General features: G+C 37.0%; 1 protein-coding gene across 1 annotated transcript in view; it reads left to right on the top strand.

Moving 5' to 3' along the window:
- Positions 1-7,978: 7,978 nt before the first annotated feature.
- The window catches only part of MED30 (mediator complex subunit 30), a 28,640-nt gene continuing 10,645 nt past the window's right edge, over positions 7,979-25,973 (top strand). The window contains exons 1-3 of the mRNA XM_063080027.1: positions 7,979-8,301; positions 21,482-21,640; positions 23,586-23,690. Of these exons, the coding sequence (XP_062936097.1) occupies positions 8,125-8,301; positions 21,482-21,640; positions 23,586-23,690 (441 nt within the window). The 5' untranslated portion in view covers positions 7,979-8,124. The remainder of the gene's footprint in view (positions 8,302-21,481; positions 21,641-23,585; positions 23,691-25,973) is intronic.

The following is a 25,973-nucleotide window of genomic DNA, read 5'->3' on the forward strand; positions in this document are numbered from 1 at the left end:
TCTTGCCTCCTAACACCACTAGCCTTTCTCTCAATCTCTGCTGCTCTTTGGATTCATTTCTCCTTTAGCTCCTTTTCCTTTGTCTAATTCATTTTTTAAAAATTTTCTTTATTATTAGCATATTCATTCTTACCAATCACGGTATTTCTTTATGCCCTTTGCCCGACCTATCACTTCCCAAATCCCCTTCCTCCCTCCCCCACCCCCCCATTTCTAGCATCCTTAGATTTGTTCTCTCCTTCTGCAAGTTCAACATATTGTCATTATTTATTTTCCCATTTAAAGTCCTGAGAAAGACAATCTAATTGGCCCAGCTTATTACCTTCACCCCTGTTTCGGCAGAGCTTTTTGTACCAGGCCACATATAACTGGTTACCCTTGGACCACATGCCAATCCCTAACCCGAATTGCTGTGACCAGGAGTCATATAGGACAGAAATGGCTGTGTAAGACTGTCACCTAGATTGGAAGTGAGGATGGCAAGAACCATGACTGCACTGCTTGACAGGGTGAAAAATAAGATTGCTCTAGCAGAGCGGAAGTAAATAATGGGAGGCCTTGAAAATCAGATAAAATGAAACTTTTTATGGAAGATAATTGGAATGTTATGAAAGAAGTAAGCAGACTGGCATAAGGAAAATGGAATTTCAGGAAGACAAGTGGATTTGTCTTAATTTTCTATTTCTTTTTCTATTAGACGATGCATTGAAATTGAAAGGTCATAATATTTAAAGGTTGTAATATTTTCCTTTTCCCTCTCAGATCAAATGTGATGAGAAATAGGTAGAGAAGTCAGAAGGATATAGGTAAAATATTAGCCTTGTTATTGAGAAAGCTACATTATAGAATATGGCTTAACTTTTCCTTCCCCTTGGATTGACATTCCCAGGCAGGGAGGGGACAGAGGCTGAGGATAGGAGGTGAAGTCAGAGGGCCAGAGGGCTAGCCTTAGAGAAAGAGAGACAGACAGACAGACAGACTCTGGAGCCAGTCTTATCACACAGTCACCTCTCTGACCTTGGGAAGGAATAAGAGAAAGGCAGGAGCTATTTTGTCACAACTAGTCCTTTCCGAAAACTTGGCATGTGGCGGGTAAGTCCTTTCCCCCAATGTTATCTTCATCTTGAACACCTGTGGTTCCCCACCCCTGATGTTTCATCCTGCGCCAGTAAACAAGACATTCCCTGCTCCTCCTCACCATTACCTGTTACTGCTCTTTCAAAAGTCTGCTCAAAATTTAGACTGTATTTGGGGTCCCTCTAAGAGAAATCTCTTGGCTTATCTTACCTTTATTTTTCCATTCAGAATGTGTGGAAATATATTACAGCATAGAAATTTTTCATTTAACATCATTACCCTATCTCAACAAAATTGGTTGTAAAGCAATTCTCTCTAAAGCAAGCACACTTTTTTTTTTTTTTTTTTTTTTTTAGACAAAGAACCTGCTCTGTTTTTCCCACATGCCATCCATTATTTAACGAAGCAGTAGATTTGTGTGCTTTGGGGTAGGAGGAGTATGGGCAATATAGGTCTTTTTGAACAAGTAACCGATCATTCCAATGCATTACAAAATCTGATGACTACTCTTTAGGCCATTAACAATAAGGTAGAAGGCATTTCCATGCATAACTCTATGAAAGGGCTAAGTGTTTCTAAATATTGGAGTTTGGTGATAACTGTGAAACTTATGGAAAGGAGATATTAGGCACTTAAATTGTTCAAAACAGTTGACTAAGACTTGCAAATTCTTTAAACTTGAAGGAGGGACTATTCTTGAATGTGTACATGTGATTTCACTCATGCATTTTTTTTTAAGCATGGGATTCTACGTGAGCATTCTTGAAACAAAGGAAACCTTTACTAATGAACCTTCAGGGACCAGTTAGCACACTTTGTTAAATTGGAATGCTAATTAGGTCTAGGCAATAGTCTAAATGCTTGTTAGTTTGACCAATTACAGGTGCCCAATAAATGTTTGTTTAAATTCAATAATTCTCTGTCCAGAGGGAATATTCCTGATCATGAGTGGCTGAACTGAAAAATATAGGCAATTAGTCATGAATAAACTGTGCATAAACTGGTGCATTTCAACAATATTACTGATGGGCCAAAGTCAGGACTGAGATGGTTCAGTCATATCCCCTTCCTTTGCTAGGTCCTACGCAGTGACATTTCTAAGCAGATCTAGATTATCTTGAAGCTTTTTCATTGTATATGTAATATAATAAAAAGCACAAGAGTCTTAGAGTGAAACACTTGGGTTATGTGCCAGTACAGAACTGCCAAACGAATGCAAAGCAAAAAATTGTCTGGAACCCACTGTGTTGACTATGGGGAGTTTTTCTTCCATTTTGGCTTATTATATCTCTTTTACTCTATATTTCTCCCTTTTCTTCCTCAAAAGCCTGTTGCTTTCCATTCAGTGTATTCTCAAATATTGGTTTAGACAAACAACTGTGGCCTGTAGCCTTTTGATTCAACCACCACAGTGTCCTGACTCCACAAAACCACCCCAGGATTGTTCACATGTATGTTAGGTGCTAGAAAACGCAAAGCCAGCACTTTCCATGACAACATACACAAAGCTAGCTCCAACCCTGCAATTACACAAGAGCCAGGGGCACTTCTGTGGGTATAGGCCAGGTCAAGAGAGTTTCCAGTTTGCCTTTCAGGTAATTTAAAGCAGAGGTAGTGAATCATTATGACAGGAGAAACTACTTTGGTTATCAGCCAAAACCACATGGAGCTTAGGGCAAGTTTCAAATCTGTCTCTTCAGCACTATTAGATTCAGTTGCATGTGACTGAAAACTCCTAAATAAGCACTTATTTGAGCTGTAGCCTTAATCTCTGCATCCCAGCTAATAGGAAGAAGAAAATAAAGTCCTTCTTTTAAAGGAAACCACCAGTAGTCTCAAATATCACTCATACTTACAGCCCATTGGCTAGAACTTAGGGAAATGATCTTGCCCAGGTGCAAGGAAGGCTGGGACGTACAACCTCCACCCTGGGTGCCCTGCTGAAAACTAGATGTTCTCTTGCTAAGGAAGAAGGCAGAACAGAAATGGGATACAAATTGTAGTCTCTATTTTTTCCCATACTACCTATGGGATTTGGGGCAAGAATTGTCTGTTGAAAATTCTTCTTCTGTAAATTCAAATAATACTACCTGCTATAGTTTGAATGTCCCATCCCAAGCTCATACTGAAGCTTAATCCCCAATGTGGCAGTGTTGAGAGGTGGAGTTTTTAGGAGGTGATTGGATCGCGAGGGCTCTGCCCTATGGCTTTCCTGGTGGCGGAACTACACTTCAGGCTGGCGTTCCACTCTGGTAGCTCCACAAGTCTGGGGTCTCCATGGAGGTCCCACTCTCATGGCTCCACTAGGCATGACGCTAATGGGTTTCTCTGCTGCAACTCTGACCCCACATTTCCACTTGGCATTGTTCTAGTGAAGGCTGTCTGTGGTGACTTTGCCCCTGCAATAGATCTCTTCCTGGGACCCTAGGCTTTTCCATACATCTTTTAAAATTGGCATTCTGCAAGCCTGCAGACCTAACACCACATAGATGCTGCCAAGGCTTCCACCTTGTATTTTCCAAAGCTGCAGGTCCAGCTACACCTGAGGCCAATTTAGCCATGGCTGGAGCAGCCAAAGCAGCTGGGGTGCTGGAAGCAGCTTCCCGAGGTGGCCCTGAGCAGCGAGCCTGTGGTGGGTGCCTCAGGCCAGTTCCCCAAGACCATTCTGTCTCCCTAGGCCTTTGGGCCTGAAATGGAAGGGTTGGCCCCAGAGGCTTCTGCAATGCCTTCAGGGCCTTTTTCCCCTTCTCCTGATAATCCTGTTCTTTTGTGTTAATCTTCTTAGTACCGTTGAATTTTTCTTCTGAAAATGCTCTCTCCTTCTCTACCACATGGCCAGGCTACAAATTTTCCAAATCTTTATGCTCTGCCTTCCTTTTAAATTCTGATTTATATCCTGCCTTTTATTCCATAGCTCAGTATAGGCTGTTGCAAGTATCCATGCAGCTTCCTGAATGCTTTGCTGCTTAGAAATTTCTTCCACCAAATACTCTGGTTCACAACTAAGTTCCAACTTCCACAAAGTCCTAGGACATGGGCACAATGCAGCCAAATTCCTTGTCGATTCACAACAGGGGTAATCTTTGTCCCAGTTTCCAATAAACTCCTTGTTTCTGTCTGAGACCTCCTTAGAATGGTCTTTACAGTACATATTTCTATCAGCATTCTGGTCAAGACCATGTAACCAGTCTCTAAGACATTCCAAATTTTCCCTCATCTTTTTGTCTTCTTCTGAGTCCTCCAAACTCCTCCAATCTCTCCTCAAAACCCAGTTCCAAAGCTGTTTCCACATTTTCAAGCATCTATACTAAGTAACACCCCACTTCTCTGGTACCAATTTTCTGTATTAGTCTGTTTCTGTTGCTTTCAACAGCATATGTGGAACTGGGTGATTTGTAAGGAAAACAAAATGTATTGCTTACAGTTTCTGAGGCTGGAAAGTCCAAAGTCCATCTGGTGGTGGCCACAGTGACCCAGGGGTCTTACATTACAAGATGGTGGAAGCAGAGACATCATGAGAGAGACAGTTCCTCATGCCCTGTCTGTTTAAAGCCCTCGGAACCACACCCATGACCACCATTTTAAAACCATTCACTATGGCATGGTCCAACAATCTTATCACCTCTTCAAGGCTCCATCCTTCAATTACCATAATAGGATTTCCCACCCTCTTAACAGCTACAGTGGGGCTCAATTTCTAATCGTAAAGCTTTGGGGACACAATTCAGGCTTCAGTGAGTTTTGGGGGCACATAAGTCAATCCACTTCACATAGTATGATCTATCTTGATTTTCCCCTGACCTCTCTGGCTCTTCTCAATTTTTGTTGTTGTTATTGTTGCCTCCTCTCCCTGTTTCTGTTCCTATAGGCTCTGTATGGGGACAACGTATTCCTCACTTCTCACTTTACCCATTCTTCTCCCTGTTACACACAGTGAAAGATAGTAGAGTACACATTTATTGAATACTTACTATATGCTAGGAACGATAAGCAGTTTATACAAAGCATTCCACTTAATCCTATCAACAATGCCAAAGGTAGGTACCAGTGTTATTCCTATGTTTTACATGGTGGTTGATGTGATTTTTCCACTGTTACGAAGTACCAGTCCAGGAAGTCAGACCACACAGTTTTTGAGTTTACTACCACACCCACCCCTTATTTCCCCCCTCCGCCCTAAAAAAACCCCACCAGGTTAAATGCATGTACTCGGTTGCTTACTGGATAGCTCTGCTTGGCTATCTCTCAAACATTTCAAACTCAAGATGTCCCAGTGTAAACTCATGGTTCTTTTACCAACTATTTATTGAGCACTTACTCTTTGCTAGCACTGCTATATGTACTGAATCTACAGAAGTAACCTAAAAGGACAATCTGTGACTTCATGAAATTTACTGTCTAGTTAGAAAGACAAACAGTAAAAGAAACAGCATCAGTTTGTGATAAACAGTATAAAGAAAAATAAGGCAGGGTAAGTGCAGAGAGGGAGATGGAGTGCCAATTGGCCATCCAAGTAAAGATATCAGACAGGTGGTTAGGTACATGAGTCTGAGTTCAGAGACAGTTTGAAATGGATGCATATGGTAGGCAATATAATTACCCCCCCCCCCAAAGATCTCTACATCCTAATACCCAGAATCTGTGATTATGTTGTGTTACATGACATGGAAAATTAAGGCAGCAGACAGAACTGAAGTTGCAAAACAGCTGTCCTTAAAGAGGTATCCTGGATTAGCTGGGTGGACCCAATGTAATCAAAAGGGTCCTTAAGTGGGGAAGAGTGAGGCAGAGGACTCAGAACCAGAGAGATGGCATCGTGAGAAAAACTTCACTGGCCAATGCTGGCTTTGAAGATGGTAAAAGGGGCCATAAGTCAAGGAATGGGGCAGGCTCTAGAAACTAGAAAAGACAAGGAATCGGATTCCTCCTGAGAGCCTCTAGGAAGAAACACATCTCTGCCAACACCCTGAGTTTGGCTCAGTGAGACTCATTTCAGACTTCTGAGCTACAAAACTGAAAGATATTAAATGTGTGTTGTTTCTAGACACTAAATATGTGGTGATTTGTTTCAGCAGCAATAGGAAACAAGGCATGCTTTCTCTGAAACTTTTTTCTTCAGTGTGTTGTATCTTGGTTAATGACATAAACTTCACCCATTCATACAAGGCAGAAATATGTGCCATCCTTGATTTCCTCCTCTTCTTCATGCTCCCAATCCAGTCAACCACAAATTTTCTAGAGTCTACCTATTAAATATTTATTCAGAATTACTCACTGGACCATTTCTCTAATACAGATCATGGTCATCATCATCATCCCCCTTTGGGAGGGAAGAGGGGACAGTACACATCCACCATCCATTCTGTATTTTGCAGCCAGAGTAAGTCTTTTAAACTGGATATTTCACGTAATTACTCTTCTCTCCTTGAAACTCTGCAATGGCTTGCTCTTTCACTCAGATTAAAGTCTAAACTTCTTGACATAGCCTAGAAGGTCCTTAAGGTTTGCCTGTCTTCAGCCTTATTTCCTGACACTCATCCTCACACTAAACTTCTTTAAGATCCTGGAAAGCATGAGGAGGCCTCCTCACCTTAGGTGTTGTCACTGGCCTTCTTTGATCCCTTTCCTCCTCATATAAAAGACACTAATGTTCAGTACCAACTCCCCCAACCACCTTCAGGTCCCAACTCACTCCATTCCAGTTAGGATACTGGAATGTTTTTCCTGATCTCCTAAATTGTTAACACCGTGATATCAGAAACTTGAACTTTTGTTCCAAGACATCACAATAATTAGTGTTCTGTCTGTCTCCATGAGAGCAAGGCTTATGCCTAACTTGTTCATGACACTATCTCTGTTCCTAGCACCCAGCACTCAGTAGGTTCTCAGTAAACATTTTACAAATGGTAATTGCTTACTAAAGAGCTGCAATTCGTTATTTTGTAAATCTCTACAATGGTTCCTATCTCATTTTTTTAGTAACCATTTCCTGGAAAGCCCTTAGTAATGGAATGTTCAGATACTTTTTAAAATGAATAAGGTTGTGCCTGTCGCCGATTTTTACATTCTTGACTCTCGCTCCCTATCCTTCCTTTGGAAATGGGCAGTAAGATGTAGGTGAGAAAATGGTTTTATTTTTACTTTTCTTGTGTATATAATGTTACTCAACAATCATTCAACACGTATTTATTGAGCACTATGTGCCAAACACTATGTGCTGAGAATACAGTAAGTGAATAAAATAGATATGGCCTGTTTTTACAGAGTTTGCATTCGAGTATGTGTGTACATAGGGTCAGGGGACGTCAGAGAGTAAACTGAAGATTGTATAAATTATCAGACAGTAATAAATGCCAAAGTCAGAGTGTCTGTTGTGTACTTTTAATTTTTTATTTAGGATGATCGAAAAAGCTCCTCGACTAAAACGACATTTGAGCAGGAACCAAGAACAAACAGGAGTTAATATCATGTCACTGCGAAGCATGAAAGGTCAGGAATCTTGTTTTCCAAGTTCTAATCGCAGGTTGCCAGTTACAAACTGTAAGCAACTGAAGTCCTTTACCACCTCTGAGCCTGATCTCTAGCTGTAAAAGAACAACGATCCTACAAACCTTACAGATTGTTATGAGAAAATGCTCAGTAGGAAACCTAACACAAAAGGACAATTGTACCACGAACTATAACACGGAGCTCACGCTCTGGGAAAGCCCGCCCCACCCCCACCACTCATACCTCCCGCTCTGGCCAGGGCGCAGCTGGTGATTGGCTACTCACCCGTCCGTCCCGCCCCTCCAGGATATCCAGTCCAATCCCGTCTGGCTTCTCGCTGACGCAGTTTCTCAGGCGTCCGCCGAGTGGGCGGTGTCCAAGACGTTATGATGACGTTTTACGTCACGGAGGGCGGAAGAAGTGGCCGCTGTTTTGAAATCAGGCAGTACCGGGCTTTCAAGCCCCTACCCACGTGGGGTCCCGGAAGCCGCCCAATTCCGGGCCGACCCCCTAAGGCCTGCTGTGTGACCCCTGCCGGCCTGAGGCCGCAGCCGCGTCATGTCCACCCCTCCGCTGGCGGCGTCGGGGATGGCACCCGGGCCGTTCGCCGGGCCCCAGGCTCAGCAGGCCGCCCGGGAGGTCAACACCGCATCGCTCTGCCGGATCGGGCAGGAGACGGTCCAGGACATCGTGTACCGCACCATGGAGATCTTCCAGCTGCTGAGGAACATGCAGGTGGGTAAGAAGGACGTGCGTGGAGCAGGCGGGATGCTCCTGGGCGGGAAAGGGCCGCAGGTTTAGTCGTTACATGGGAACCCTGGGTGTCAGTGGGGCTGCCCTGGGCAAACTTCAAATGTCGGGTAACCCCCTTCTACACTCAGAAGTGTCCCCCAAGTCAGGGATGTTGAGGTGATGTTTTACAGACCGAATTCCTGCAAGACTGAAGCCACATCTTCTAGATTCGACCTAGTTTTCCAGTTACTGTGTAAATTCTTGTACCTTTCAAGGTACAGGTGCGTCGCACTCCATTTTCCTCTTTAGATTGTTTTATATATATATACATATACAGGTAGATAGATAGATAGATAATTCTTTTTTTTTTTTTTTCCAAGCAAGATTCTTCTGGGTGTCCAAGGAGTTGAATTTCCCTTTTTTGGGTATAATTGATATACAATAAATAAACTACACTCATTTAAAGTTCTTACATAAACAATATATATATATATACACACACAATATATGTATATACTTGGCGAAACCATCACCACAATCAAGTAGTAAACATATCCATCACTCCAAAAGTTTCCTCATGCCCCATTGAAATCTTTGCCTCCAGCCTTCCATCCCCAAGCGACCAGTGATTGTCTTCCTGTCATTATAGATTAATTTGTATTTTCCAGAATTTTGTATAAATGGAATCATACAGCATGTAATCTTTTTTTGTCTGGTTTCTTTCACTCAGCAAGCATCAGTAATTCATTCCTTTTTATTGCTGAGTAGTGTTCCATTGTATGAATATCTGTATATATGTTGATGGACATTTGGGTTGTTTCCACTTTTTGGCCATTATAAGTAATGTTGCTATGAATGTTTGCTTACAAATTTTTGTGTGAACATGTGTTTCATTTTTCTTGGATAGATAGATGTTTAGGAGTGGAATTCCTGGGTCATATGGTATATGTCCGTTTAACATTTTAAGAAACTTTTCCAAAGAGGCTGAGACATTTTACATTACAGTCAGCAATGTGTGAAGATTATAGTTTCTCTTCATCCTCAACAACACTTGTTACTGTATGTCATTTTGCTTTGCAAATACTTTCCCAGTCTGTGGCTTGTCTTTTCATTCTCTTCACGTTATCTTTTGAAAAATAGACATTTTCAATCTTGATGAAATCCAGCTTCTTGATTTTTTTTTTTTTTTTTTTTTTTAACAGATTTAGCTTTTGGTGTCATACCTAAGAAATCTTTGGCTAACCCAAGGTGACAAAGATTTTCTTCTAGAAGTTTTGTAGTTTTAGGTTTTACATTTTGGTCTGTAACCCATACTAAGTTTTTTTTTTTTTTTTTTTTTTTGTATAGTGATAGGTATGGATCCAAGTTCATTGTTTTGCATTTGGATATCCAATTGTTCCAGCACCATGCTAACCCATTTTTAATGCTTGGTTATCTTACCACTACATGATGTGGATATCATTCTTGTTTTGTAAATGAGGATTATGTGGTTCAGAGAGGTAAAGTGACTTGCCTGAAGCTAGTCAGTGGTATAGTAAATTTAAAACCAGGTCTTTAGGGCCGGCCCCGCGGCTCACTCGGGAGAGTGCGGCGCTGGTAGCACTGAGACCGCAGGTTCAGATCCTATATAGGGATGGCCGGTGTGCTCACTGGCTGAGCGTGGTGCAGACCACACCGTGCCGAGGGTTGCAATCCCTTACCGGTCACAAAGAAAAAAAACAAACAAACAGGTCTTTAGACACTTACAATTCTTATTTCTATGGGTGCTCTAAAAAGTGTTTATTGCCTTTGTTTTTAAGTGGTTGAGATTTTTCTTGTCCTGTATAAGAGTAACTTAGTTGTTTTGAAATCTTTAAGACCATATCAATATGCCAATGTGAAATATAATGCAAAGGGAATCCAAGACAAGATTTGAAATTCTTTGGCAATTTTAAAAATGAATAGTTTCATAACTAAAATGGTCAAGGTTTGGATTAACTGATGTCTCAGAATTCAGCATATTTTTCTTTATTTTTAACCTGCTGTATGCAAAGCACTGAATTAGGGCTAGTAGAGGTAATAGCTAACATTTATCAAGTGCTTTCCTTTGTCAGGTATACTCTTGTGGGAGCAGTTTTAAGAAGTATTTTTATTCCTATTTTACAGTTAAGGAAATTGAAGCTTAAAAAGAAAATTACCTAATGTCACACATGACTAGTAGCTCTTCCTGTTAACCTCTTTATAATACTAACTTGCTGTCAAACAATGCATGTTATTAAAAGAGATATAATACATGTCCATGACCTATAGAGAAAGAACTAAACTCTTTCAAAATATCACCAATAACTACATTACATGTGGACCAGTACAGTAAAGGTAATCTGTAAGGGACTGTGATAGTTATTTGTTTGCCTTTCATTCTATGAATTCTGTGGTCTGACTCATTTAAGACCCCTTGGGGCATATCATTCATTTCCAAAAGTTTGGAAGAAGAGTTGATACAAACAATGTTCTTAACTACATATAACTTAATTATTTATTAATACATTTTTTAAAGTACTCAAATTTTAAAAATCATTCTATGAATGAGGGTACTTCAAAAAGTTATTGGTAATAGAATTAAAAGATAATATGAATCTTTCCATGAATTTTTTAAAAAATTTAGTTGTACATATTTGTGGGGTACAGTGCGTTGTTTCAATATTGCGTATATTGTGCATTGATTCACTTAGGGTAGATAGCATATTCATCCCCTGACCGTTTATTTTTGCTTTGTGGTGATTACAGTCAATCTTCTTTTCTAGCTATTTAGAAATATACAACATAATATTAGCTCTAGTCAGCCTAGAACACCAAAACGTATTCTTCCTATCTACCTATAGCTTTGTACCAGTTAGTCCACTACTTCCCCTCCCACCCTCCTAACTTTTTGAAATACCCTGGTATTGTTAATCCATAAGGGTAATGTGCCATAAATACCAACTGCTAAGATTATTACTTAGTGTTTGTTTTAGAGAAGTGGTTCTTAATATATTAGGTGTCCTTTAGCCACTTGAGATTCTCATGAAAACTATAAACTCTCTGCTGAGATAAATGCACATTTTTTGAAGAAAATTTCAGAGGTTTAAAGGATGTTTCCCCAAGTATCCCTAAATCTCAGATTAAGATTCCCTGCGAAAAATAGCATTGCTTTGTTACTGTTTATTATCCTATACATCTTTTAATTTTTGAGTGCATAATACATTCAGAATTCAGGAATAAAAAAGGATATGACAGTGAACACTCTCCCTCCCATCTGTATTTGCTATGTGCCTAATCCCTCTCCACAGGCAATGATTGTTAATGATTCTTACTACTATTTTTGTGTATCCTTCCAGATAGTCTATGCATGTTTAAGCAAATATGTATGTATATTCTTTCATTTCCCCCTTTTTACACAGATAATAATAAGTTATACGTACCATTTTGTACCTTGCTTTTTTCATTTGATGTATTTTGGAGTTTATTCATATTCATACAGAAAATACTCCTTTTTCCTTTTTATAATGTATAGTATTCCAACGCATGGAAATACTATAATTTATTAAACCAGTTCTCTAGTGAGTGCATTTAGGCAGCTTTTAATCTCTCCCTATTGTGCTACAGCAAATGCAAGTTTATCCTCCTACACAAATGTGCAGGTATACCTTTAGGATAAATATTTAGAAATAGCTATGTGCTTTTGTAATTAGATAAATTTTGATAAATTGTCCTCCATGGGGGTTGAACTATGTTATGCCACCATATTTTAAGAACAACACAGTGAGTTATTAAGTGAATATTCTACTTTATGTTTCTCCTAGTTTGATTGAGTTTGAGCATTATTTCATATATTTATGAATCATTTATATGTCCTTTTCCATTAAATGCTTGTTTATATTATTTGCCATTTTTCTATCTTTTACCAAGGGGTCTTAGGCACTATTGCCATGCATACTCTGTAGTGTGAGAACCTCATCTCATGTTCACTGCTCTACCCCAGCTTCTCGAACAGTGCCTGATACATGAAAGGTGTGTGGTAATTTTTTGTTCTTCTTTACCTACCCCATTTTGTAGAATTTAGCTATTTACATGTTAGTCAAATTTCTCTGTGTGATATAACTTGCAAGTATTTTTTTACCATTTGTTTTTTTTACCTTTTGGGTCTGCTTTTGGTAGTTTTTGCCATGCATACTTTTTTTTTTTTTAGGTAGTTGAATTTATCAGTCTTTTAGGGCTACTAGGTTTTAAGTCTAGTTAGGAAGGCCTTCCCCAGTCAAAACTCAAGAAAAATTCAATGGTTTTTGCTTCAGTTTTTACATTTAAAACTTTGATCCTTGTGGAAATTATCCTGTTATAAATTGTGAGGTATTGGCATAAACTTACTTTATCCAAAAGATTGACTACTTCATCTTCCTTCTCCATCAATTTCAGATGCCATTTATACAGATGAGACTATTCCTGTACATTATATTCGGTTCACCATAGCTGTGTATCTCTAGTTAGGTATTAATGTCAAACTTTCTTATATTTTTTCAGCTCTATAATGTGTTTACACTTAATTTTCAGAATTGTCCTGATTATTCTTGTTTGTTTATTTTTTCACATGTACTTTAGAATCAGCTTGTTTAATTCTGAGAAAATCCATTAGCATTTTTATTAGGGTCATTCAACCTAGGAGACTTGTCATTATTGTGATGTTGAGTCTTACTAACCAAGAGCATGAAATGTGCTTTTTTTGTTTTCCTATGAACTATTTTAAGTTTTCATTTTTATCTTGAGATTTTTAAAGTCAATTTATGCAAATTTTATCTTTTTTATGGCTATTGTAAATGGGATCTTTCCCATTATCTTTTCATTTTTGAAAGAAAAGATATTGCTTTATTAACTACCCATTTCTGTATTGAATTCTTTAATTTTTAGTAGATTTTTGTCATATCACTTGTAAATAGTGATAACTTACAAATCGTCACTTTTTAATCACTTACTTTTTAATGTTTCTTTTTTTCCTCCCTTTCTTCTCTAATTGCATTGGCCAGTACCTCCGGAACAGTGTTCACTAGTAATGTTAGTGATCTTAGTAGACATCCTTTTCTTTGACTTAGTGGGAAAGCTTCCAATGTTTCCACATTGATAATGGTGCTGACTTTTTAAGTGAGATAAATGCATTTTATCACACTGGAGAATTTTTATTGGGCTTTATATTTCTTTTTGTTGAATTTTATACTTATATTATGAATGGATGTTGATTTTAGTTGAATGACTTTTTTTAAAATTTCATTTTATTTTGTCAATATACAATGTGCTTGATTATTGTTCCCCATTACCGAAACCTCCCTCCCTCCTCCCTTTCCCCCTGCCTCCAAACAATGTCCTTTATGTTTCCTTGTCATATCAACTTCAAGGAATTGTAATTATTGTGTTTTCTTCCCTCTCCCCCCCCCCCAGGTAGTTTGTGTATTTATTTATTTATTTTTAGCTCCCACAATGGGATATTACTCTTTTCTCTGCCTGATTCATTTCACTTAATATAATTCTCTCTAGGTCCATCCATGTTGTAGCAAATAGCAGTATTTCATTCCTTTTTATAGCAGAGTAGTATTCCATTGTGTAGATGTACCACATTTTCCATATCCACTGATCTGATGATGGACATGTGGGCTGGTTTCAACTCTTAGCTATTGCAAAGAGTCCTGCATTGAACATTGGAGAACAGGAATATCTTTGACTTGATGATTTCCATTCCTCTGGGTATATTTCCAGCAGTGGGATACCTCGGCAATATGGTAGATCATCTGCAATGGTTTGAGGAACCTCCATACCATTTTCCATAGAGGTTATCCCATTTTGCAGTCCCACCCACAATGTATGAGAGTTCCTTTTTCTCCACAACCTTGCCACCATTTATCATTCACAGTCTTTAGGATATTAGCCATCCTACCTGGGGTGAGAAGGTATCTCAGTGTGGTTTTGCTTTCCATTTCCCGAATGCGGAGTGATGTTGGGCATTTTTTCATGTGTCTGTTGGCCATTCGTATATCTTCCTTTAAGAAATGCCTATTTAGCTCTTTTGCCCATTTTTTAATTGGGTTACTTGTTTTTTTGGTTGTAAAGTTGTTTGAGTTCCTTGTATATTCTGGATATTAATCCTTTGTCAGATGTGTATTTTGCAAATATTTTCTCCGACTCTGTTGGTTGTCTTTTAACTCTGTTAATTGTTTCTTTTGCTGTGCAGAAGCTTTTTCGTTTGATATAATGCCATTTGTTTATTTTTCCTTTGGTTGCCCGTGCTTTTAGGGTCATATTCATGAAGTCTGTGTCCAGTCCTACCTCCTGAAGTGTTTCTTCTATGTTTTCTTTAAAAAGTTTTATTGTTTCAGGGTGTACATTTAATTATTTAATCCGTTTTGAGTTGATTTTAGTATATGGTGAGAGGTATGGGTCTAGTTTCATTCTCCTGCATATGGATATCCAGTTACCCCAGAACCATTTGCTGAAGAGGCAGTCTCTTCCCCAGTGTATAGGCTTGGTGCCTTTGTCAAAGATCAGATGGCTGTAGCTGCGTGGGTTGATTTCTGGATTCTCTGTTCTATTCCATTGATCCGTGTGTCTGTTTTTATGCCAGTACCATGCTGCTTTGGTTATTATAGCTTTGTAGTATAGTTTAAAGTCAGGTAGTGTTATGCCTGCAGCTTTATTTTATTATTATTATTTCTTTTTTGCTCACAATTGCTTTGGCTATGCATGGTCTTTTGTTATTCCATATAAATGTCTGGATAGTTTTTTCCATTTCTGAGAAAAATGTCATTAGAATTTTTATGGGGATTGCATTGAATTTGTATATCACTTTAGGTAGTATGGACATTTTCACAATGTTGATTCTTCCAATCCAAGAACATGGGATATCTTTCCATCTTCTTGTGTCCCCTTTAATTTCTCTCAGCAGTGATTTGTAGTTCATATTATACATATGTTTCACCTCCCTGGTTAACTCAATTCCTAAGTATTTTATTTTTTTGGTGGCTATTGTAAATGGTCAAGCTCTCTTGATTTCTCTTTCTGCATGTTCACTATTGGTGAATAGAAATGCTATGGATTTTTGTATATTGATTTTTTTATCCTGCTACTATGCTGTAATCACTTATCAACTCCAAGAGTTTTTCTGTGCAGACTTTAGGCTGTTCGATATATACGATCATGTCATCTGCAAATAGGGACCGTTTGATTTCCTCTTTTCCAATCTGGATGCCCTTTATTTCCTTCTCTTCTCTGATTGCTCTGGCTAGTACTTCCAACACTATGTTAAATAGGAGCAGTGAGAGTGGACATACTTGTTTAGTTCCTGTTCTTAAAGGAAAAGCTTTCAGCTTTTCCCCATTCCAGATGATATTGGCAGTGGGTTTATCATATATGGCTTTAATTATGTTGAGATACTTTCCATCTATACCTAACTTATAGAGTCTTTATCATGAATGATTGTTGAATTTTATCAAATACTCTTTCAGCATCTATACAGATGATCATATGGTCCTTGTGTTTGATTTTATTGATATGGCATATCACATGTATTGATTTGTGTATGTTGAACCAACCTTGCATACGTGGGATGAATCCCACTTGATCATGGTATATACTTTTGCGTATGTGTTGCTGTATTCTCTTAGCTAGTATTTTATTGAGGATATATTCATCACAGATATTAGCCTGTAGATTTCTTTTTTAGTTGTATCTTTATCTGGTTTTGGTATCAGAGTGACGTTTGTTTCATAGAATGGGTTTGGGAGAATTGCCTCTGTTTCAATCTTTTGGAATAGTTTGTAGAGAATTGGTGTCAATTCATCTTTGAATGTTTGGTAGAATTCTGCTCTGAATGCATCTGGTCCTGGGCTTTTCTTTCTTGGGAGCCTTCTGATAACAGCTTCAATCTTTTTTATTGTTATTGGTCTGTTCAGATTTTCTGCGTCTTCTTGGCTCAGTTTTGGTAGTTTGTGTGTGTCCAGAAATTTGTCCGTTTTCTCCAGATTTTCAAATTTGTTGGCATATAGTTCTTTATAGAAGTCTATAATGATTCCTTGTATTTCAGAGGTATCAGTTGTAATATCATCTTTTTCATTTCTAATTTTTGTTAATTGGATCGTCTCTCTTCTTTTTTTAGTTAGTCGGGCTAAAGGTTTGTCAATTTTATTTATCTTTTCAAAAAACCAACTTTTTGATTCATTGATCTTTTATATTGTTTTTTGGGTTTCGATTTCATTAAGTTCTGCTCTGATCTTAATGATTTCTTTCCATCTGCTAACGTTGGGATTCGATTGTTCTTGTTTTTCTAGTTCTTTATGGTGAAGTACTAGGTTGTTCACTTGCCATCTTTCCATTCTTCTGAAGTAAGCATTTAACACAATAAATTTCCCCCTTAGTACTGCTTTTGCTGTATCCCACAGGTTTTGGTATGATGTATCATTGTTTTCATTAGTTTCAATAAATTTTTTGGTTTCCTGTTTGATTTCTTCTTAGACCCATATGTCATTAAGTAGAATGCTGTTTAATTTCCATATGTTTATATAGTTTCCAGAATTTCATTTGTTATTGATTTCTAGTTTTAGTCCATTGTGGTCTGAAAAAATACATGGGATAATTCCAGTTTTTTTAATTGTTGAGACTTGATTTCTGACCTAAATTGTGATCTATCCAGGAGAATGATCCATGTGCTGATGAGAAAAATGAATATTCAGAGGTCGATTGATGGAATGTTTTGTACATATCTGCCAAGTCCAATTGGTCTATAGTGTTGTTTAGATCTTGCATTTCTCTGCTGATTCTTTGCCTAAATGATCTGTCCAATATTGATAGTATGGTTATAATGTCGACTGCTATTATGGTATTAGTGTCTATTTCCTTCTTTAGGTCTAATAGAGTTTGCTTTATAAATCTGGCTGCTCCAACATTGGGTGCATATATATTTATGATTCTTATGTCTTCTTGATGTATCAGTCCTTTTATCATTATGTAGTGACCCTCATTCTTTCTTTTTATGGTTTTTAGTTTAAAGTCTATTTTATCAGATATAAGAATAGCTACTCCAGCTCGTTTTTCATTTCTGTTTGCATGGTAAATCTTTTTTCATCCTTTCACTCTTAGTCTATGTGAGTCTTTATAGGTGAGTTTGGTCTCTTGAAGGCAACATATAGTTGGGTCCTCCCTTTTAATCCACTTATCCAGTCTGTGTCTTTTGATTGGAGAATTTAATCCTTTCACATTGAGTTGTTATTGAAAGGTGTTGATTTATGCCTAGCAATTTATTGATTTTCATTTGGATGTCTCAACTGTCTTTTGTTCCTTTCTCTCTGATTTACTGTTTGTCTTCTGTATTTGTTGATTCCTTGGGTTGTAGATAACTTTTTTTTCTCTTCATTGTTGCCATTTTTATTTTACTAGTGGGTTTTGATTTATCTTGAGTTTTTATGGCAGTGGTAGTTATTTTTCAGGAACCAAACCCAGTACTCCCTTGAGAATTTCCTGTAAGGGTGGTCGTTTGGTAGTGAACTCCCACAGTTTTTGTTTGTTTGAGAAATATACTATTTGCCCTTCATTTCAGAAGAATAGCCTTGCAGGGTAGAATATTCTTGACTGGCAATCTCTGTCTTTTAGTATTTTGAATATATCATCCCATTCCTTTCTGGCTTTTAGGGTTTGTGATGAAAAGTCTGATGTTAGTCTGATTGGGGCTCCCTTATAGGTGATATGATGCTTCTCTCTTGCAGCTTTTAAGATTCTCTCTTTGTCTTTTGCCAATTTGCTGTAACATGTCTTGGAGAAGACCTTTTTAGGTTGAATACGTTTGGGGATCTATGATATGTCTGAAGATATGTCTTTTCCTATACCTGGGAAGTTTTCTGCCACTATTTTGTTGAATATGTTTTCCATGCAATCTTCTTTTTCCTCCCCTTCTGGAATACCCATGACTCAGATATTTGAGCACCTAAGGTTGTCTGATATCTCTCTTAGATTTTGCTCAGTGTTTTTAATTGTTTTCTTTTTTTTTTTGTCTGCCTGTGTTATTTCAAGCAGCCCATCTTCAAGGTCAGAAGTTCTCTCTTCTGCTTCTGCAAGCCTGCTGGTTAAACTCTCTGTTGTGTTTTTTATTTAGTTTAATGAATTCTTCAGCTCAGCAAGCTCTGCTATATTCTTTTTCAGGCATTAATTTCCTTGTACATTTATTCTTTCAGGTCCTGTATACTTTTCCTCATTTCATCGTGTTATCTAGCTGAGTTTTCTTATATCTCCTTTAATTTCCTTAGAATTAGCACTCGAAATTCCTTGTCGGACATTCCAAGGGCTTCTTGTTCTATAGGATCTAGACATTGAGAGTTATTACCCTTTGGTGGTGTACTTTCTTGATTTTTCATATTTCTGGTATCTTTCCTTTGATATTTAGTCATTATGGCAGGGGATATCATGGTCCACTCGTTTGACACTATTGTCTGCCTAGGATGCTGCTGGCACTGCCAATTTGGTACAGCTGCCTCAGTGTCTGCCCAGTTGCCCAGTAGTGCCTCGGGTGCATGGTCGCCTCGGATCTTGGGCCTCCCAGAGGAAGCGCCTTTCTGGTCAGCACACACTCGGCCAGGCTGGGGATGGAGTCAGGCGGTGGTGGCCAGGCCGACCTGCTGGGTCATGCACTGGCACCACAGGGCGTGTGGTCTCCACAGATCTTGGGCTTCTCTGGCTGGGCACCTCTCGATCAGCACACACTCGGTGGCACTGGGGATGGAGTTGGGCGGCAGCATCCGGGCTTACCTGCTGTGTTGCATGCTGGCACCACAGGGTGCGTGGTCTCCACTGATCTTGTGCTTCTCCAGCTTGGTGCCTCTCTGATCGGCACACACTTGGCGGGTCTGGGGATGGATTCAGGTGGCGGCAGCAAGGTCTACCTGCTGGGTCACGTGCTGACACCGCAGGGTGCATGGTCTCCGCAGATCTTGGGCTTCTCCCACTGGACGCCTCTCTGATCGGCGCTCACTTGGTGCGGCTGGGGATCTAGTTGAATGACTTTTTAGTATTTAGGTGTATGATTATTGATGAACTTTGCCGTACAACTACATCACAGTGTTCATATTATTTGCTCATTTTTCTATCTTTTACCAAGAGATCTTAGGCACTATTACCATGTATACTCTGTAGTATGGGAACCTTGTCTCTCTTGTGTTTACTGCTTTACCCCATCTTGTAGACCAATGCCTAACATACGAAAGCTGCATAGTTCTTTTTTTGAATGAATTAATCATTCCCTTCTTTGAGATACTTACAGTATATGTAAAAAATAATATCCAAACTTATTAAGTTGGCAAATTTGAGGAGTATGATTCTTTGTATTTCAAAAAGATTGTTTTCCTTTATGACAGAATTTATGAAGAGGTTTTTACATGACACTTCTTAATGAATTTTAAGTATAGATTTAAAGGTAAAATAACTCACTAAATTAAAATAATTTAGACTACTTTAAAACCTTCTCTGTGTGTGCACTGCACTAAATATGGTGATACAATGTAAGTTCCAGTCTTCAATAAGTAGAAAATTGGGCAACATACTAAACATACTAAATGTCATAATAAAGGTATATCTCTAGGAAAGATATAGTCATTATACTTCTTATTATCACCCAAATGAAAAAGCAGGACTCCATTTAAACTTTTCTCTGAATTGCTAGTGTCTTGCAAGTTCATGAATTGAGAGTTCATGAGCAGGAATTCTGCATTGTACTAGGGGGTGAACCCTTAATGCCTTTCCCCTTTAAAATATTTTGACTAATTCAGCCTTTGGTATTTTATTACATTTTTTGAAGCATTGTAGAGTATGTTAATGATTAAGAGTTTCTGAAAATTCTAATATATCAAATAATTCATCCATCTTCTTAACTCATAAACCATTACATTACAGGAAATTTGGGAATGAGAGAAAAGAAGAAAATAAATTGTTCAAGCCTTTCTACCTAATACATCTTTATCAGCTATTTATAGGCCTCTCCAGTCTTTTTTCATGTTTATGGTTTTAATAATTGTGTGTCCTTTGTGTGTCCTTTTTTCCTTTCCTTTCCAAACATTGTATCATGCTTTCCCCCCCAATTCAAACCTCACTCATCTGTTTAAAAAAGAAAAAAAAAAAAAAAAGTAAACTGAAATCTAGAATAACTGGAATGATCTTCTAGCTATTAGATAGTGCCTTGGTTTTAAATTATCTGATTCTAATCTGCAAAATTAGTATACAGGCTAATTCCTATAAATGAAAACACCTGTATACTGGAAAACATGGTATAAATACTCTTGATTCAAATATTAGGATGATTCCACAGATCCTATTGTGGGAATAAGATATTGTTAATGTGTACAGAGAAAGGAAGTGTGTGTTCATGAATTTCAGCAGTGCTCAAAAGGTACATATTTAGCTGTAAGTTCTAAATAAGTAATAGTCAATTTCAATTTAACTGTGATTTTTTCATCATTTCAATATGTACTTTGGCTTCTTTTGCTAAAATTCTTGAATTAAAAATATATAATACCCAAAGTAAGTTACAATGATAGCATTTACTTGTAATAATTTATTGATGATGTAAAGTATAGATTGATTTGTGCCCATATCTTCTGCTGCTGTTTTTCTTAAAGTAAAATTTTAGGTGACAACTGTATATTATAATGTGTGTTTTGAACATCTTAATTATCTTATCATAGTTAGGTATTTTTGAGAGTATTTTTGCAACAGCAGCAGAATACTGTCCCTTTTCTTCCACTAAAAAATCCTGAGCTTCACTTTTTTTTTGTAATATTGTATTTTGTTTTTAATTTCCTGCTTGAGCTCAGCGACATGCTGCCTTTATATAATAGTAAGTAATATTAAAATTTCATTCCTTTTACAGTTGCACTTCAAAAATTAAAGGGGAAAAAGTATTTCCACTGGTCAGAGAGGGCTTATCATAGTACTTTGTAGGGCTATTTACAGCAGTGAAAGAGAATGCCAAGTTGCTAATAGATGGATTTGTATTACCCTTAAATTTTTAAAACTGCACTTGATGTGTTGTGAGGAACAGTTTGATGTTATGCAATCCTTAAAATTTGTTTCTGTTTGTTATCTTCACATATAGAAAATATTGATTTTCATTACTTTATATTTTTATTGTTTTGTTTTACCTGATAAGCTGCCAAATGGTGTCACTTACCATACTGGAACATATCAAGATCGGTTAACAAAGCTGCAGGATCATCTCCGCCAACTTTCTATTCTCTTCAGGAAGCTGAGGTTGGTCTATGACAAATGCAATGAAAACTGTGGAGGAATGGATCCCATCCCAGTAGAGGTGAGTTTTCATGATAGAGAGAGGATAAATGTAAGTTGTGAAATGGTGTCAAGACATTTGTAATATTTTTCCCTTCTCCCTTTCTCCTAGTTTGCTGTATTTCCAGATTTTGAATTTTATCGGTTTTACTTTTGACCAGAGAAGATGAAAATGTGATATATATGCATAGAATTGCTACCATATTTTCACATTAATAATTTCTTGTAGTCTCTGACATCCGGGCTTATAGTGATTTTTTTGTTGTTGTTTTTGGGAGGATAGAGTTTTCTGTGGCAATTTTTATGACTGCTGTCAGTGTCTTCTTTTAATTAAATCAGTACATGATTTTTTTTAGTAAGAATTTTAATAGTATTGTAAAATACTTTTAAAATGGTTTTCATGAAATTGCTTTACAGATAATAGGTTATTTTTATCATTATTAATTTAGATTTGATATTTAGCTCAGCAGAGTCACTATTCTAAATATGTATTCTCTAAATTTAATCTTGGTTCATAGATAAATTTAGTTAATTAGTATGTGATATTTCTGTAGGTGGCTCTTTTCTGTTGAGAAGTTTTATCTCTGCCACCAAAGGTAGCTGAGAAGCATAAATGTTCTCTCACTATAAGTAAAGAACAAGTTCATGTGATCAGTGGTTTCTTTTTGAGTGATCAGCATAGAAGAGATGAACAGAGAAGGAGTAAACTGCAAAATATCCTGAAAAGAAGTGATCAAAGATGTGGGAGAAAGATCAGAAATGCAGTTGGGAAGTCAAAGAAAATAAGGAATGAAAACTGCCCAGTAGATTTTGCTAGACTAGAGTTGTTGGTATATTTGAGTTCTAATACAAAGTCAGATTGCAGCGCATTGAAGATTAATCAAGGAGTAAGGAGCTGGAGGCAGCAAGTGGATATCAGTCTTTCAAGAAGCTTAGATTAAAAACAAAAAAAACAAGAGAAGGAAGCAGTAGATGGAAGGAGGGATGGAGTCAAGGGTTTTTGGAGATTTTCCCTTCCAAATGGAAGAGACTGTACCATGTTTAGATGATAAAAGAAGAAAACTATAGGGAGAGGTTGGGGTAAGGGAAGAGAAATAATGAAGACAGGAGGGCAGAGGAATCAGAGCACAAAAATAGAGACTAATCATTTTCAGGAGGAAGGACAACTCTGCCTTAGGAGAGAGGAAAGGAAGAAAGGGAGATGTCGATGTGGGTAAGTTCATACTCGTCCCAAGAATTTGATGTTTGGCCAGATGACTCCTGGTTTTACCAATGGCCTGTTCCTGTTCCTGCATTGGTAATATAAGACGGTAGAGACTAGGTAACACGAGAGTCTTCATCAAATAAACTTCATCATAAATCATACTATGTATTTACTTATAATTCCGCTAGAAGTTTCAAGGCTATGCAAATTTTTTTCTCCTGCAAAAAAAAAAAAAAAAAAATTCTCACAACTAAAAGAAGTTAAGACCTCTAAAAACTTGCAGACACTGAAGTTTCAGAAAGCTAGTTAATGACATTTATGTAATGTACATCCATGAAGTTTCTTTTTCTTTTTTCTTTCTAGTATAAGTGAAGGAAAGCCTGTCTTATCTATCTCAATAGACTATAAATCTCTTAGGGACCAGAATCACATCTTATTTGGCAATATTTTTGCAGTTTCTCACCCAATATCTGGCAATTAAGTATTTGCTGATTGAATGAGTAGGGTATTATTTAATTATATGTGACAACCAATGTTATAAAAGCTTTTCTACAAAAGAAACCTGAAAGAGTAATGTACAGAATGCATTGAAATGATAAATTTATAAAGCTGTTGTTTCAGGCCCTTTGAATTGAAATTTATTTTTATACTGTTCAAAACAAATGAATAAAAATTGACCTTAATCTGATGTATTTTCTATACCAGTGTAATTGGAAAACTTGGATCCTATTTCTGACTTCGAACTTTTCTTCATCACTTCCAGCAACTTATTCCATATGTGGAAGAAGATGGCTCAAAGAGTGATGACCGGGCTGGCCCTCCTCGTTTTGCTAGTGAAGAGAGGCGAGAAATTGCTGAAGTAAATAAAGTGAGTTATTAGTCTGTACAGAATAAGAGATAAAAATTACTAGGGAATCTAATGTAACTCAAAAACATAATTTGAATTGTAGAATTACATGAAGTTGTTTCTGTGGCAAACCTAACCTATTTAGAATACAGCCAAGAACTAAAAGGTAAGCAGAAATGCCATCTGAATAGTCAGAAGAGAGATTGCAAAATTCATTCGCTAAAGCTCTTAGAAGAGCTCTGTAGACATTCAGTCACAACCTGTTTACTATTTTCTAGGCAGAATTCTGCCTTTCTATTTCAGCATATTTGGAGCAGCAAATGATAAAAATGTACAAATAAGAAATGCAAATGTCTCAACACCTGTATAAGAAATTAAGAGAGTTATCGAAGAGTTATCCTATCCCACTCCCCCAAAAAGTTCCTTACTGGAATGTATTTATTGCCGAGTACTTTCAAAAGTTCAAATGGTAAAGTTCATATCATTTTCATGAAACATAGGGAAATAGGGAAAATTGTGAGTTTGTTCTGTGGTGGAAATGTGCCCCAAGCTTACCCAAACCTAACAGAAATAGAGTAATGAGTAATACGACCAGCCTCACTCTTTCACTTACAAATACAGATCACCCCCTCCTGAAATTCCTAATTCTATTTAATAGAATTCATCAGTGATTTACCACAACCAAAAAGGATTTTCGGAGGATCATTCAGCTTATGTATATCATATGTAATGCCTGTAGGTTACATTGTGAAAATGTTTATAATATTCCTAAAAGACATTTGATAGAATTCAATACCAGTTGCTGATTCAAAGAGTACTTAAAACTATTAATAAGATGGATTTTTAAAATCTTTTTATTTTAGATAAATAGCCAACATATCTTATACAGGTGAAATATAGAAGTACTCCTATTAAAAACAGACATAAAATAAGATGCTTTACTCCACTATGTTTAGTATTATTTTAGAAGTTATAGCACATGCAAAAAGATAACAAATGTTGGGAAACAGGAGTAATAATATATATAAGCATGTTAGAATGTTCAAAGAAATTCAGTTGATAAACAACTGGAGTCTATTAGAGTTCCATAGAAGGGCTTAATACAAGATTAATACCATGCTGTTATAATGACATAAAACAATTAGATTGTATGATTTTATTCATAATTGCAACCATGAATATGAAATAGATAGGAATTATATCAATGATATGTATGACTAAATTAATTAAGATATATAAAAGAAGTTTTGAATAGTTAAAATAACATATAAAGTTCTTGGATGGGCAATAAATATTATAAAAATAACCATCTTAATTACTTCACAGTTTTAATGCAGTAACAATCCAAATCCAAATTGGACTTTTCTATGTCCAATACCCATCGAAAACAATCCAAATAAAATCTAAATGCAATTTTTTTGAGAGTATACAAAAATATCAAGGAAAATTCTGATAAATAAGAGTACTAAAGAAGAATTCTTTGCTTCAAAAATTAAAATGGAATAAGAAGCATATTATAAAAACAGTAATTGAGCATGCAATACTGGCACAAGAATAGGCAGATTAGTAAAATAATAGCGAGAAAAATAGTCTTCCTATTATATATGAGAATTTAATATGATAGAAGAGGGATTTTTGTGGAAAATAGTCTTTAAAAATAGAAACTTTGGAGGTGAAATTAAGCTAGCTTTTATATTACACCATATATCAAAATGAATTTCAGAGTTAAAAATGAGACCTGAAAAACAGAATATTGGGTAATTAAAAGAAAAATGTATTTCAAAACTCAGGAGGAAGGTGAAACATGGATCAATTTTATTTTTTTATCTTTATTTTTAATTTAATTTTATTTTGTCAATATACACTGTGGTTGATTATTGTGGCCCATTACCAAAACCTCCCTCCCTCCTCCCTCCCTCTCCCCCTCCCTCCTCCCTCCCTCTCCCCCTCCCAACAATGTCCTTTCTGTTTGCTTGTCGTATCAACTTCAAGGAATTGTAATTGTTGTGTCTTCTTCCCTCTCCCCTCCTGGTTTTTTTGTGTATTTATTTATTTATTTTTAGCTCCCACAAATAAGTGAGAACATGTGATATTTCTCTTTCTGTGCCTGACTTGTTTTACTTAATATAATTCTCTCTAGGTCCGTCCATGTTGTTGCAAATGGCAGTATTTCATTATTTTTTATAGCTGAGTAGTATTCCATTGTGTAGATACACCACATTTTCTGTATCCACTCATCTGATGATGGACATTTGGGCTGGTTCCAGCTCTTGGCTATTGTAAATCGTGCTGCAGCGAACATTG

Source organism: Cynocephalus volans, chromosome 15, assembly GCF_027409185.1.
Source record: "Cynocephalus volans isolate mCynVol1 chromosome 15, mCynVol1.pri, whole genome shotgun sequence".
Taxonomy (NCBI): domain Eukaryota; kingdom Metazoa; phylum Chordata; class Mammalia; order Dermoptera; family Cynocephalidae; genus Cynocephalus; species Cynocephalus volans.